At 45.7% G+C, this 16,456-nt stretch overlaps 1 protein-coding gene across 4 annotated transcripts in view; it reads left to right on the top strand.

Moving 5' to 3' along the window:
* LOC124021116 (monocyte to macrophage differentiation factor 2-like) overlaps window positions 1-16,456 on the top strand; it is a 48,198-nt gene that overhangs the window by 19,792 nt on the left and 11,950 nt on the right. For all 4 annotated transcript variants that reach the window (XR_006836201.1, XM_046336447.1, XM_046336446.1 and 1 more), the window contains exons 2-4: window positions 7,045-7,126; window positions 11,782-11,942; window positions 14,866-14,940. Coding sequence is in view for 3 of the 4 variants with exons in the window: in XM_046336447.1 (XP_046192403.1) it covers window positions 7,045-7,126; window positions 11,782-11,942; window positions 14,866-14,940 (318 nt within the window). In the remaining variant the exon portion in view is untranslated. The remainder of the gene's footprint in view (window positions 1-7,044; window positions 7,127-11,781; window positions 11,943-14,865; window positions 14,941-16,456) is intronic.

The raw sequence follows: 16,456 nt of genomic DNA, 5'->3' as shown, positions 1-16,456 counted from the left end.
AACAGACTGATGGAGGTGGAGAGAGAGAACAAACAGACTGATGGAGGGAGGTGGAGAGAGAGAACAAACAGACTGATGGAGGGAGGTGGAGAGAGAGAACAAACAGACTGATGGAGGTGGAGAGAGAGAAGAACAAACAGACTGATGGAGGGATGAGAAGAGAACAAACAGACTGATGGGGAGGTGGAGAGAGAGAACAAACAGACTGATGGAGGGAGGTGGAGAGAGAGAACAAACAGACTGATGGAGGGAGGTGGAGAGAGAGAACAAACAGACTGATGGAGGGAGGTGGAGAGAGAGAACAAACAGACTGATGGAGGGAGGTGGAGAGAGAGAACAAACAGACTGATGGAGGTGGAGAGAGAGAACAAACAGACTGATGGAGGTGGAGAGAGAGAACAAACAGACTGATGGAGGGAGGTGGAGAGAGAGAACAAACAGACTGATGGAGGGAGGTGAGAGAGAACAAACAGACTGATGGAGGGAGGTGGAGAGAGAGGACAAACAGACTGAGGGAGGTGGAGAGAGAGAACAAACAGACTGATGGAGGGAGGTGGAGAGAGAGAACAAACAGACTGATGGAGGGAGGTGGAGAGAGAGAACAAACAGACTGATGGAGGGAGGTGGAGAGAGAGAACAAACAGACTGATGGAGGTGGAGAGAGAGAACAAACAGACTGGAGGGAGGTGGAGAGAGAGAACAAACTGGAGGGAGGTGGAGAGAGAGAACAAACAGACTGATGGAGGGAGGTGGAGAGAGAGAACAAACAGACTGATGGAGGAGGTGGACTGATGAGGGAGAGAGAACAAACAGACTGATGGAGGTGGAGAGAGAACAAACAGACTGAGGGAGGTGGAGAGAGAGAACAAACAGACTGGAGGGAGGTGGAGAGAGAGAACAAACAGACTGATGGAGGGGTGGAGAGAGAGGAGATGGAGGTGGAGAGAGAGAACAAACAGACTGATGGAGGGAGGTGGAGAGAGAGAACAAACAGACTGATGGAGGGAGGTGGAGAGAGAGAACAAACAGACTGATGGAGAACAAACAGACTGGATGGAGAGGAGGTGGAGGGAGGTGGAGAGAGAGAACAAACAGACTGATGGAGGGAGGTGGAGAGAGAGAACAAACAGACTGATGGAGGAGGTGGAGAGAGAGAACAAACAGACTGATGGAGGTGGAGAGAGAGAACAAACAGACTGATGGAGGTGGAGAGAGAGAACAAACAGACTGATGGAGGGAGGTGGAGAGAGAGAACAAACAGACTGATGGAGGTGGAGAGAGAGAACAAACAGACTGATGGAGGTGGAGAGAGAGAACAAACAGACTGATGGAGGGAGGTGGAAAGAGAACAAACAGACTGATGGAGGGAGGTGGAGAGAGAGAACAAACAGACTGATGGAGGGAGGTGGAGAGAGAGAACAAACAGACTGATGGAGGGAGGTGGAGAGAGAGAACACAACAGACTGATGGAGGAACAAACAGACTGATGGAGAGAGAGAACAAACAGACTGATGGAGGTGGAGAGAGAGAACAAACAGACTGATGGAGGGAGGTGGAGAGAGAGAACAAACAATGGACAGACTGATGGAGGGAGGTGGAGAGAGAGAACAAACAGACTGATGGAGGGAGGTGGAGGTGGAGAGAGAGAACAAACAGACTGATGGAGGGAGGTGGAGAGAGAGAACAAACAGACTGATGGAGGGAGGTGGAGAGAGAGAACAAACAGACTGATGGAGGGAGGTGGAGAGAGAGAACAAACAGACTGATGGAGGGAGGTGGAGAGAGAGAACAAACAGACTGATGGAGGGAGGTGGAGAGAGAGAACAAAACAGACTGATGGAGGTGGGAGAGGAGAACAAACAGACTGATGGAGGGAGGTGGAGAGAGAGAACAAACAGACTGATGGAGGGAGGTGGAGAGAGAGAACAAACAGACTGATGGAGGGAGGTGGAGAGAGAGAACAAACAGACTGATGGAGGGTGGAGAGAGAGAACAAACAAACAGACTGATGGAGGGAGGTGGAGGGAACAAACAGACTGATGGAGGGAGGTGGAGAGAGAGAACAAACAGACTGATGGAGGGAGGTGGAGAGAGAGAACAAACAAACAGACTGATGGAGGGAGGTGGAGAGAGAGAACAAACAGACTGATGGAGGGAGGTGGAGAGAGAGAACAAACAGACTGATGATGGAGGGAGGTGGAGAGAGAGAACAAACAGACTGATGGAGGGAGGTGGAGAGAGAGAACAAACAGACTGATGGATGGAGGTGGAGAGAGAGAACAAACAACAAACAAACAGACTGATGGAGGGAGGTGGAGAGAGAGAACAAACAGACTGATGGAGGGAGGTGATGGAGAGAGAACAAACAAACAGACTGATGGAGGTGGAGAGAGAGAACAAACAGACTGATGGAGGAGGAACAAACAGGATGGAGGGAGGGAGAGAGAGAACAAACAGACTGATGGAGGGAGGTGGAGAGAGAGAACAAACAGACTGATGGAGGGAGGTGGAGAGAGAGAACAAACAGACTGATGGAGGTGGAGAGAGAGAACAAACACAGACTGATGGAGGGAGGTGGAGAGAGAGAACAAACAGACTGATGGAGGGAGGTGGAGAGAGAGAACAAAACAGACTGATGGATGAGAGAGAACAAACAGAGGAGAAGAGAACAAACAGACTGATGGAGGTGGAGAGAGAGAAGAACAAACAGACTGATGGAGGGAACAAACAGGATGGAGAGAGAGAACAAACAGACTGATGGAGGGAGGTGGAGAGAGAGAACAAACAGACTGATGGAGGGATGGAGAGGAACAAACAGACTGATGGATGAGGAGAGAGAGAACAAACAGACTGATGATGAGTAGTATCATTAGTATAATAAGAGTCAGACTGACTATATGAGGTGAGAGAGAGAACAAACAGACTGTATAATATAGAGAGTGACTATATGAATGAGAGTATCATTAGTATAATAAACAGACTGATGGAGGGGTGGAGAGAGAGAACAAACAGACTATATGAATGATGAATAAACAGACTGATGGAGGTGGAGAGAGAGAACAAACAGACTGATGATGGAGTATAATAAAGTCAGGATGGAGGGAATGAGAGAGATTAGTATAATATAGAGTCAACTATATGAATGAGTAGTATCATTAGTATAATAAACAGACTGATGGAGGGAGGTGGAGATTAGTATAATATAGAGTCAGACAAACAGACTGACTGATGGAGGGAGAGAAAATGAGGTATCAGAGGATGAATAGACTATATGAATGAGTAGTATCATTAGTATAATATAGAGTCAGTAATGTTACTATATGAATGAGTAGTATCATTAGTATAATATAAGTTTATATAATATAGAGTCAGTAATGTTACTATATGAATGAGTAGTATCATTAGTATAATATAGAGTCAGTAATGTTACTATATGAATGAGTAGTATCATTAGTATAATATAGAGTCAGTGACTATATGAATGAGTAGTATCATTAGTATAATATAGAGTCAGTAATGTTACTATATGAATGAGTAGTATCATTAGTATAATATAGAGTCAGTGACTATATGAATGAGTAGTATCATTAGTATAATATAGAGTCAGTGACTATATGAATGAGTAGTATCATTAGTATAATATAGAGTCAGTAATGTTACTATATGAATGAGTAGTATCATTAGTATAATATAGAGTCAGTGACTATATGAATGAGTAGTATCATTAGTATAATATAGAGTCAGTGACTATATGAATGAGTAGTATCATTAGTATAATATAGAGTCAGTGACTATATGAATGAGTAGTATCATTAGTATAATATAGAGTCAGTAATGTTACTATATGAATGAGTAGTATCATTAGTATAATATAGAGTCAGTGACTATATGAATGAGTAGTATCATTAGTATAATATTAGTATAATATAGAGTCATTAGTATAATATAGAGTTACTATATGAATGAGTGAATGAATAGTATCATTAGTATAATATATAATATAGAGTCAGTGACTATATGAATGAGTAGTATCATTAGTATAATATAGAGTCAGTGACTATATGAATGAGTAGTATCATTATATAATATAGAGTCAGTTACTATATGAATGAGTAGTATCATTAGTATAATATAGAGTCAGTAATGTTACTATATGAATGAGTAGTATCATTAGTATAATATAGAGTCAGTGACTATATGAATGAGTACTATATGAATGAGTAGTATCATTAGTATAATATAGAGTCAGTGACTATATGAATGAGTAGTATCATTAGTATAATATAGAGTCAGTGACTATATGAATGAGTAGTATCATTAGTATAATATAGAGTCAGTGACTATATGAATGAGTAGTATCATTAGTATAATATAGAGTCAGTAATGTTACTATATGAATGAGTAGTATCATTAGTATAATATAGAGTCAGTAATGTTACTATATGAATGAGTAGTATCATTAGTATAATATAGAGTCAGTAATGTTACTATATGAATGAGTAGTATCATTAGTATAATATAGAGTCAGTAATGTTACTATATGAATGAGTAGTATCATTAGTATAATATAGAGTCAGTGACTATATGAATGAGTAGTATCATTAGTATAATATAGAGTCAGTAATGTTACTATATGAATGAGTAGTATCATTAGTATAATATAGAGTCAGTGACTATATGAATGAGTAGTATCATTAGTATAATATAGAGTCAGTCTATATATGAATGAGTAGTATCATTAGTATAATATAGAGTTACTATATGAATGAGTAGTATCATTAGTATAATATAGAGTCAGTGACTATATGAATGAGTAGTATCATTAGTATAATATAGAGTCAGTAATGTTACTATATGAATGAGTAGTATCATTAGTATAATATAGAGTCAGTAATGTTACTATATGAATGAGTAGTATCATTAGTATAATATAGAGTCAGTGACTATATGAATGAGTAGTATCATTAGTATAATATAGAGTCAGTTACTATATGAATGAGTAGTATCATTAGTATAATATAGAGTCAGTGACTATATGAATGAGTAGTATCATTAGTATAATATAGAGTCAGTGACTATATGAATGAGTAGTATCATTAGTATAATATAGAGTCAGTAATGTTACTATATGAATGAGTAGTATCATTAGTATAATATAGAGTCAGTAATGTTACTATATGAATGAGTAGTATCATTAGTATAATATAGAGTCAGTGACTATATGAATGAGTACTATCATTAGTATAATATAGAGTCAGTTACTATATGAATGAGTAGTATCATTAGTATAATATAGAGTCAGTGACTATATGAATGAGTAGTATTGGCTGATTGGCTGACATTGTCTGAGTCTGACTGAATGAGTAGTATCATTAGTATAATTGAGCTGACTGTGAATGGCATTGATTGAGTCTGACATTAGTATAATTGAGTCTGACTGTATGAATGAGTAGTATCATTAGTATAACTAGAGTCTGATTGAATGACTGTCATTGTATAATTGAGCTGACTGACTATATGAATGAGTAGTATCATTAGTATAATTGAGTCTGACTATATGAATGAGTAGTATCTGACTGGCTGACTGTCTGATTGGCTGACTGGCTGATAATGGCTGACTGTCAGAGTGTTACTGATATGGCTGACTGTCTGATTGGCTGACTGTCAGAAAAACATTAGTATAATATAGAGTCTGACTGTCTGATTGGTTACTATATGAATGACTGTCTGATTGGCTGACTAGTCATTGATTGGCTGACTGTCTGATTGGCTGACTGTCTGACTAGAGTCTGACTAGTATCATTAGTATAATTGAGTCTGACTATATGAATGGCTGAGTGGCTGTATCATTAGTATAATATGGCTGATTGGCTGACATTAGTATAATATGAGTCTGTCTGACTGGCTGACTGTACTATATGAATGGCATTGACTAGAGTCTGACTATATGAATGGCTGACTGTCTGACTGTCTTATTGGCTGACTGGCTGGCTGACTGGCTGACTGGCTGACTGTCTGACTGGCTGACTGTCTGACTGGCTGACCGTCTGATTGGCTGACTGTCTGATTGGCTGACTGGCTGGCTGGCTGACTTTCTGGCTGACTGGCTGACTGTCTGACTGTCTGACTGGCTGACTGTCTGATTGGCTGACTGGCTGGCTGACTGGCTGACTGGCTGACTGTCTGATTGGCTGACTGTCTGATTGGCTGACTGTCTGACTGGCTGACTGTCTGATTGGCTGACTGGCTGGCTGACTGTCTGGCTGACTGTCTGACTGGCTGACTGTCTGACTGGCTGACTGGCTGACTGTCTGACTGGCTGACTGTCTGACTAGGTGACTGTCTGACTGACTGGCTGACTGTCTGACTGGCTGACTGTCTGATTGGCTGATTGGCTGACTGTCTGATTGGCTGACTGGCTGACTGTCTGACTGGCTGACAGTCTGATTGGCTGACTGTCTGACTGGCTGACTGTCTGATTGGCTGACTGTCTGATTGGCTGACTGGCTGGCTGACTGTCTGACTGGCTGACTGTCTGACTGTCTGACTGTCTGACTGGTTGACTGTCTGACTGGCTGACTGTCTGATTGGCTGATTGGCTGACTGTCCGACTGGCTGACTGTCTGACTGGCTGACTGTCTGATTGGCTGATTGTCAGATCGCTGATTGTTCTGTTTGTTGTCTGTTCTGAATTCCAGATTTATGAACAACAGAGTTCCGTCCAATAAGAGGTATCAACCCACAGACTATGAACATGCTGCAAACTGTGGCTGACACTGACGTCTGATTGGTGAGACTGTCTGACTGACTGGCTGACTGTCTGACACTGACAGTCTGACTGTCTGACACTGACACTGACTGTCTGATTGGCTGACTGGCACTGACTGTCTGACTGGCTGACTGTCTGACTGTCTGACACACTGGTTGACTGTCTGACTGGCTGACTGTCTGATTGGCTGATTGGCTGACACTGGCTGACTGTCTGACTGGCTGACTGTCTGACTGACACTGATTGTTCTGTTTGTTGTCTGTTCTGAATTCCAGATTTATGAACAACAGAGTTCCGTCCAATAAGAGGTATCAACCCACAGACTATGAACATGCTGCAAACTGTGCTACACACGCGGTGAGACACACACACACACACACACACACACACACACACACACACACACACACACACACACACACACACACACACACACACACACACACACACACACACACACACACACACACACACACACACACACACACACACAGAGGTATCAACCCACAGACTATGAACATGCTGCAAACTGTGCTACACACGCGGTGAGACACACACACACACACACACACACACACACACACACACACACACACACACACACACACACACACACACACACACACACACACACACACACACACACACACACACACACACACACACAGAGGTATCAACCCACAGACTATGAACATGCTGCAAACTGTGCTACACACGCGGTGAGACACACACACACACACACACACACACACACACACACACACACACACACACACACACACACACACACACACACACACACACACACACACACACACACACACACACACACACACAGAGGTATCAACCCACAGACTATGAACATGCTGCAAACTGTGCTACACACGCGGTGACACACACACACACACACACACACACACACACACACACACACACACACACACACACACACACACACACACACACACACACACACACACACACACACACACACACACACACACACACACACACACAGAGGTATCAACCCACAGACTATGAACATGCTGCAAACTGTGCTACACACGCGGTGAGACACACACACACACAAACATATACACACACACACGAACATATACACAATACAATCACAAATACATACACACATACACACCGAACCAAACGCACACACCGTGAGACACACACACACATAATAATAATTGAAATCATGATTATAATCTAATAATGCCAGTTAGCAGACACTTTTCTCCAAAGCGACTAACAGTCATGTGTGCATACGTGTTATGTTTGGGTGGTCCTGGGAGTTGAACCAACAGAGGACCACCGTGTTATGTTTGGGTGGTCCTGGGAGTTGAACCCACTGAGGACCACCGTGTTATGTTTGGGTGGTCCTGGGAGTTGAACCCACACCGTGTTATGTTTGGGTGGTCCTGGGAGTTGAACCCACACCGTGTTATGTTTGGGTGGTCCTGGGAGTTGAACCCACAGAGGACCACCGTGTTATGTCTGGGTGGTCCTGGGAGTTGAACCAACACCATGTTATGTTTGGGTGGTCCTGGGAGTTGAACCCACTGAGGATCACCGTGTTATGTTTGGGTGGTCCTGGGAGTTGAACCCACTGAGGACCACCGTGTTATGTTTGGGTGGTCCTGGGAGTTGAACCCACACCTTGTTATGTTTGGGTGGTCCTGGGAGTTGAACCCACACCGTGTTATGTTTGGGTGGTCCTGGGAGTTGAACCCACAGAGGACCACCGTGTTATGTCTGGGTGGTCCTGGGAGTTGAACCAACACCATGTTATGTTTGGGTGGTCCTGGGAGTTGAACACACTGAGGATCACCGTGTTATGTTTGGGTGGTCCTGGGAGTTGAACCAACACAGTGTTATGTTTGGGTGGTCCTGGGAGTTGAACCAACACCGTGTTATGTTTGGGTGGTCCTGGGAGTTGAACCCACACCGTGTTATGTTTGGGTGGTCCTGGGAGTTGAACCCACTGAAGACCACCGTGTTATGTTTGGGTGGTCCTGGGAGTTGAACCAACACCGAGTTCTGTTTGGCTGGTCCTGGGAGTTGAACCAACAGAGGACCACCGTGTTATGTTTGGGTGGTCCTGGGAGTTGAAACCACTGAGGATCACCGTGTTATGTTTGGGTGGTAATGGGAGTTGAACCAACAGAGGGCCACCGTGTTATGTTTGGGTGGTCCTGGGAGTTGAACCAACAGAGGACCACTGTGTTATGTTTGGGTGGTCCTGGGAGTTGAACCAACACCGTGTTATGTTTGGGTGGTCCTGGGAGTTGAACCAACAGAGGACCACTGTGTTATGTTTGGGTGGTCCTGGGAGTTGAACCAACAGAGGACCACCGTGTTATGTTTGGGTGGTCCTGGGAGTTGAACCAACACCGTGTTATGTTTGGGTGGTCCTGGGAGTTGAACCCACTGAGGATCACCGTGTTATGTTTGGGTGGTCCTGGGAGTTGATCCAACATAGGACCACCGTGTTATGTTTGGGTGGTCCTGGGAGTTGAACCAACAGAGGACCACCATGTTATGTTTGGGTGGTCCTGGGAGTTGAACCAACACCGTGTTATGTTTGGGTGGTCCTGGGAGTTGAACCCACAGAGGACCACCGTGTTATGTTTGGGTGGTCCTGGGAGTTGAACCAACAGAGGACCACCATGTTATGTTTGGGTGGTCCTGGGAGTTGAACCAACACCGTGTTATGTTTGGGTGGTCCTGGGAGTTGAACCAACAGAGGACCACCGTGTTATGTTTGGGTGGTCCTGGGAGTTGAACCAACAGAGGACCACCGTGTTATGTTTGGGTGGTCCTGGGAGTTGAACCAACAGAGGACCACCGTGTTATGTTTGGGTGGTCCTGGGTGTTGAACCCACTGAGGACCACCATGTTATGTTTGGGTGGTCCTGGGAGTTGAACCAACAGAGGACCACTGTGTTATGTTTGGGTGGTCCTGGGAGTTGAACCAACAGAGGACCACCGTGTTATGTTTGGGTGGTCCTGGGAGTTGAACCAACAGAGGACCACTGTGTTATGTTTGGGTGGTCCTGGGTGTTGAACCCACTGAGGACCACCATGTTATGTTTGGGTGGTCCTGGGAGTTGAACCCACTGAGGACCACCGTGTTTTGTTTGGGTGGTCCTGGGAGTTGAACTAACAGAGGACCACTGTGTTCTGTTTGGGTGGTCCTGGGAGTTGAACCCACTGAGGATCACGTGTTATGTTTGGGTGGTCCTGGGAGTTGAACCAACAGAGGACCACCATGTTATGTTTGGGTGGTCCTGGGAGTTGAACCCACTGAGGACCACCGTGTTATGTTTGGATGGTCCTGGGAGTTGAACCCACACCGTGTTATATTTGGGTGGTCCTGGGAGTTGAACCCACACCGTGTTATGTTTGGGTGGTCCTGGGAGTTGAACCAACACCGTGTTATGTTTGGGTGGTCCTGGGAGTTGAACCCACAGAGGACCACCGTGTTATGTTTGGGTGGTCCTGGGAGTTGAACCAACAGAGGACCACCGTGTTCTGTTTGGGTGGTCCTGGGAGTTGAACCCACAGAGGACCACCATGTTATGTTTGGGTGGTCCTGGGAGTTGAACCCACTGAGGACCACCGTGTTATGTTTGGATGGTCCTGGGAGTTGAACCCACACCGTGTTATATTTGGGTGGTCCTGGGAGTTGAACCCACACCATGTTATGTTTGGGTGGTCCTGGGAGTTGAACCAACACCGTGTTATGTTTGAGTGGTCCTGGGAGTTGAACCAACACCGTGTTATGTTTGGGTGGTCCTGGGTGTTGAACCAACAGAGGACCACCGTGTTATGTTTGGGTGGTCCTGGGAGTTGAACCCACTGAGGACCACCGTGTTCTGTTTGGGTGGTCCTGGGAGTTGAACCCACACCGTGTTCTGTTTGGGTGGTCCTGGGAGTTGAACCCACTGAGGACCACCGTGTTCTGTTTGGGTGGTCCTGGGAGTTGAACCAACAGAGGACCACTGTGTTATGTTTGGGTGGTCCTGGGAGTTGAACCAACAGAGGACCACTGTGTTATGTTTGGATGGTCCTGGGAGTTGAACCCACACCGTGTTCTGTTTGGGTGGTCCTGGGAGTTGAACCCACACCGTGTTCTGTTTGGGTGGTCCTGGGAGTTGAACCCACTGAGGACCACCGTGTTCTGTTTGGGTGGTCCTGGGAGTTGAACCCACTGAGGACCACCGTGTTATGTTTGGATGGTCCTGGGAGTTGAACCCACACCGTGTTATATTTGGGTGGTCCTGGGAGTTGAACCCACACCGTGTTATGTTTGGGTGGTCCTGGGAGTTGAACCAACACCGTGTTATGTTTGGGTGGTCCTGGGAGTTGAACCCACAGAGGACCACCGTGTTATGTTTGGGTGGTCCTGGGAGTTGAACCAACAGAGGACCACCGTGTTCTGTTTGGGTGGTCCTGGGAGTTGAACCCACAGAGGACCACCATGTTATGTTTGGGTGGTCCTGGGAGTTGAACCCACTGAGGACCACCGTGTTATGTTTGGATGGTCCTGGGAGTTGAACCCACACCGTGTTATATTTGGGTGGTCCTGGGAGTTGAACCCACACCATGTTATGTTTGGGTGGTCCTGGGAGTTGAACCAACACCGTGTTATGTTTGGGTGGTCCTGGGAGTTGAACCAACACCGTGTTATGTTTGGGTGGTCCTGGGTGTTGAACCAACAGAGGACCACCGTGTTATGTTTGGGTGGTCCTGGGAGTTGAACCCACTGAGGACCACCGTGTTCTGTTTGGGTGGTCCTGGGAGTTGAACCCACACCGTGTTCTGTTTGGGTGGTCCTGGGAGTTGAACCCACTGAGCACCACCGTGTTCTGTTTGGGTGGTCCTGGGAGTTGAACCAACAGAGGACCACCGTGTTCTGTTTGGGTGGTCCTGGGAGTTGAACCCACTGAGGACCACCATGGTTGAATTTAATAATTTATTGTGTGTTCTATTTCCTGCAGCTGTGGGTAATCCCCAGCCTATTGGGCAGCTCTGTGCTGCACTTCCTGTCTGAGGACCAATGGGAGCGCGTCTCAGCCTGGCTCTATGGGGCGGGGCTCACCTCCCTCTTCCTCATCTCTACTCTGTTCCACACGGTGACCTGGAAGAAAAGCCACCTACGGTACACGCACGCACAAAAACACGTTTTATTTTTTTCTTTCTCCCACTCCTCTCCTACTCTCTCCCCATCTCTCTCTCTCTCTGTCTCTCTCTCCCTCTCTCTCCCCCTCTCTCTCTCTCTCCCCTTTCTCTCTCTCCCCCATCTCTCTCTCTCTCTCTCTCTCTCTCTCTCTCTCTCTCTCTCTCTCTCTCCCCTGTCTCTCCCCATCTCTCTCTCTCTCTCTCTCCATCTCTCTCTCTCTCTCTCTCTCTCTCTCTCTCTCTCTCTCTCTCTCTCTCTCTCTCTCTCTCTCTCTCTCTCTCTCTCTCTCTCTCTCTCTCTCTCTCTCTCTCTCTCTCTCTCTCTCCTCTCTCTCTCCCCTGTCTCTCCCCCCCTCTCCCCCTCTCTCCCCCCCCCCCCCCCTCTCTCCCCCTGTCTCTCTCTCTCTCTCTCCCCCTCTCTCTCTCTCTACCCCTCCCCCTCTCGCTCCCCTGTTTCTCCCCCTGTCTCTCTCTCTCCCCCTCTCTCCCCCTCTCTCTCCCCCTCCCTCTCTCTACCCCCTCCCACTCTCTCTACCCCTCCCTCTCTCTACCCCCTCCCACTCTCTCTACCCCTCCCCTCTCTCTCCCTCTCTCTCCCCCTGTCTCTCTCTCTCCCCTCTCTCTCCCCCTGTCTCTCTCTCGCCCCCCTCTCTCTCTCTCCCCCTCCCCTCTCTCTCCCCCTCCCACTCTCTCACCCCCTTTCTCTATCCCATCCCACTCTCTCTCCATCTCTCTCTGGGAGAGGATCTCTGCAGGGTGTAAAGATATTATCATGTTATAACAGGGTTGTAGTGTAAAGATATTATCATGTTATAACAGGGTTGTAGTGTAAATATATTATCATGTTATAACAGGGTTGTAGTGTAAAGATATTATCATGTTATAACAGGGTTGTAGTGTAAAGATATTATCATGTTATAACAGGGTTGTAGTGTAAATATATTATCATGTTATAACAGGGTTGTAGTGTAAATATATTATCATGTGGGTTAACTGGTCTAGGAACAGTGGGTTAACTGGTCTAGGAACAGTGGGTTAACTGGTCTAGGAACAGTGGGTTAACTGGTCTAGGAACAGTGGGTTAACTGGTCTAGGAACAGTGGGTTAACTGGTCTAGGAACAGTGGGTTAACTGGTCTAGGAACAGTGGGTTAACTGGTCTAGGAACAGTGGGTTAACTGGTCTAGGAACAGTGGGTTAACTGGTCTAGGAACAGTGGGGTTAACTGGTCTAGGAACAGTGGGTTAACTGGTCTAGGAACAGTGGGTTAACTGGTCTAGGAACAGTGGGTTAACTGGTCTAGGAACAGTGGGTTAACTGGTCTAGGAACAGTGGGTTAACTGGTCTAGGAACAGTGGGTTAACTGGTCTAGGAACAGTGGGTTAACTGGTCTAGGAACAGTGGGTTAACTGGTCTAGGAACAGTGGGTTAACTGGACTAGGAACAGTGGGTTAACTGGACTAGGAACAGTGGGTTAACTGGTCTAGGAACAGTGGGTTAACTGGTCTAGGAACAGTGGGTTAACTGGTCTAGGAACAGTGGGTTAACTGGACTAGGAACAGTGGGTTAACTGGTCTAGGAACAGTGGGTTAACTGGTCTAGGAACAGTGGGTTAACTGGCCTAGGAACAGTGGGTTAACTGGTCTAGGAACAGTGGGTTAACTGGTCTAGGAACAGTGGGTTAACTGGCCTAGGAACAGTGGGTTAACTGGTCTAGGAACAGTGGGTTAACTGGTCTAGGAACAGTGGGTTAACTGGCCTAGGAACAGTGGGTTAACTGGCCTAGGAACAGTGGGTTAACTGGTCTAGGAACAGTGGGTTAACTGGTCTAGGAACAGTGGGTTAACTGGACTAGGAACAGTGGGTTAACTGGTCTAGGAACAGTGGGTTAACTGGTCTAGGAACAGTGGGTTAACTGGACTAGGAACAGTGGGTTAACTGGTCTAGGAACAGTGGGGTTAACTGGCCTAGGAACAGTGGGTTAACTGGTCTAGGAACAGTGGGTTAACTGGTCTAGGAACAGTGGGTTAACTGGTCTAGGAACAGTGGGTTAACTGGTCTAGGAACAGTGGGTTAACTGGTCTAGGAACAGTGGGTTAACTGGTCTAGGAACAGTGGGTTAACTGGTCTAGGAACAGTGGGTTAACTGGCCTAGGAACAGTGGGTTAACTGGTCTAGGAACAGTGGGTTAACTGGCCTAGGAACAGTGGGTTAACTGGTCTAGGAACAGTGGGGTTAACTGGTCTAGGAACAGTGGGTTAACTGGCCTAGGAACAGTGGGGTTAACTGGTCTAGGAACAGTGGGTTAACTGGTCTAGGAACAGTGGGTTAACTGGCCTAGGAACAGAACGACAGATTTTTAACTGGTCTAGAACAGTGGGTTCTATCCAGCAACAGTGGGTTAACTGGCCTAGGAACAGAACGACAGATTTTTACCTCGTCAGTTCAGGGATTCTATCCAGCAACATTTCGGTTACTGGACCAACTCTCTAACCAGGCTACCTGCCCACCTGTCTATAAGGGTAGGGATAGGTAGTGTCTATGGTTAATGGCAGCAGGTTGTATAATCAGGCTACCTGCCCACCTGTCTATAAGGGTAGGGATAGGTAGTGTCTATGGTTAATGGCAGCAGTATGTATAATCAGGCTACCTGCCCACCTGTCTATCAGGTTAGGGATAGGTAGTGATAGGTAGTGTGTATGGTTAATGGCAGCAGGTTGTATAATCAGGCTACCTGCCCACCTGTCTATCAGGTTAGGGATAGGTAGTGATAGGTAGTGTGTATGGTCAAGGGCAGCAGGTTGTATAATCAGGCTACCTGCCCACCTGTCTATAAGGTTAGGGATAGGTAGTGTCTATGGTTAATGGCAGCAGTATGTATAATCATGTTCTGTGTCTCTCTAGGTCTGTGGAGCACTGTTTCCACATGTGTGACAGAATGGTGATCTATTTCTTCATAGCAGCCTCCTACGCCCCCTGGTGAGTCGGAGGTGCTACTGCAGCCGCATTGTCTCGAGTTATAATCCAGTTAGAATCAGGAATTCCCCAGGGTAGCTGTTTAGGCCCCTTGCATTTGACATGTTTTACTAATGACATGCCACTGACTTTGAGTAAAGCTCAACACTATATATGTCAGCTACTACAGCGACTGAAATGACTAATCATTGACTTTGAGTAAAGCCAGTGTGTCTATGTATGCGGATGACTCAACACTGTACACGTCAGCTACTACAGCGACTGAAATGACTGATCATTGGCTTTGAGTAAAGCTCAACACTATATATATCAGCTACTACAGCAACTGAAATGACTGATCATTGGCTTTGAGTAAAGCCAGTGTGTCTATGTATGCGGATGACTCAACACTGTACACGTCAGCTACTACAGCGACTGAAATGACTGCAACACTTAACATAGAGCTGCAGTTAGTTTCAGAATGGGTGTCAAGGAATAAGGTAGCCCTAAATATTTCTAAAACAAAAAAACATTGTATTTGGGACAAAACATTCACATTCACAAACCCTAAGCCTAAACTAAATCTTGTAATAAATCATGTGGAAATTGAGCAAGTTGAGATGACTAAACTGCTTGGAGTAACCCTGGATTGTAAAACTGCCAAGTTCAATACGGGGAGATGGGGAGAAGTCTGTCCATAATAAAGCGCTGATCTGCCTTCTTAACAACACTATCAACAAGGCAGGTCCTACAGTCCCTAGTTTCTACCTTCTTAACCTCTTGCTCCTACCTGACACGCAGGCGTCCCATCTAGACATCTGGAAATGCAAATGCGCTACGCTAAATGCTAATAGCACTCGTTAAAACTCAAACGTTCATTTAAATTCACATGCAGGGTACTGAATTAAAGCTACACTCGTTGTGAATCCAGGCAACAAGTCAGATTTTTAAAATGCTTTTCGGCGAAAGCATGAGAAGCTATTATCTGATAGCATGTAACAACCCAAAAGACCCGCAGGGGACGTAAACAAAATAATTAGCATAGTCGGCGCTACACAAAACGCACAAATAAAATATAAAACATTCATTAACTTTGACCATCTTCTTTGTTGGCACTCCTAGATGTCCCATAAACATCACTATTGGGTCGATTAAATCGGTCCATATATAGCCAAGATATCGATCTATGAAGACTGTGTGATCAACGAAAAAAATAGCGTTTTATAACGTAACGTCATTTTTTTAAATAAAAAAAGTTGACGATAAACTTTCACAAAACACTTCGAAATACTTTTGTAATGCAGGTATTAGTAAACGTTAATAAGCGATCAAATTGATCACGAGGCGATGTATATTCTATAGCTGTACGTCTGGAAATAATGTCCGGGTAAATCTCAACCAAAATATCCGGTCGGAGACCGGAAGAACTTTGTGTCTGTTTGACCAAGAAACAAATCGTAGGCAAATGACAAGACTGTTGACATCGTGTGGAAGCTGTAGGTATCAGATTTTCCTGCACTTTTCGATGAAACGCACGTTC

This window comes from Oncorhynchus gorbuscha, unplaced genomic scaffold (genome assembly GCF_021184085.1).
Source record: "Oncorhynchus gorbuscha isolate QuinsamMale2020 ecotype Even-year unplaced genomic scaffold, OgorEven_v1.0 Un_scaffold_1055, whole genome shotgun sequence".
Classification (NCBI taxonomy): Eukaryota; Metazoa; Chordata; class Actinopteri; order Salmoniformes; family Salmonidae; genus Oncorhynchus; species Oncorhynchus gorbuscha.
This window is presented reverse-complemented; position numbering and strand designations above follow the sequence as displayed.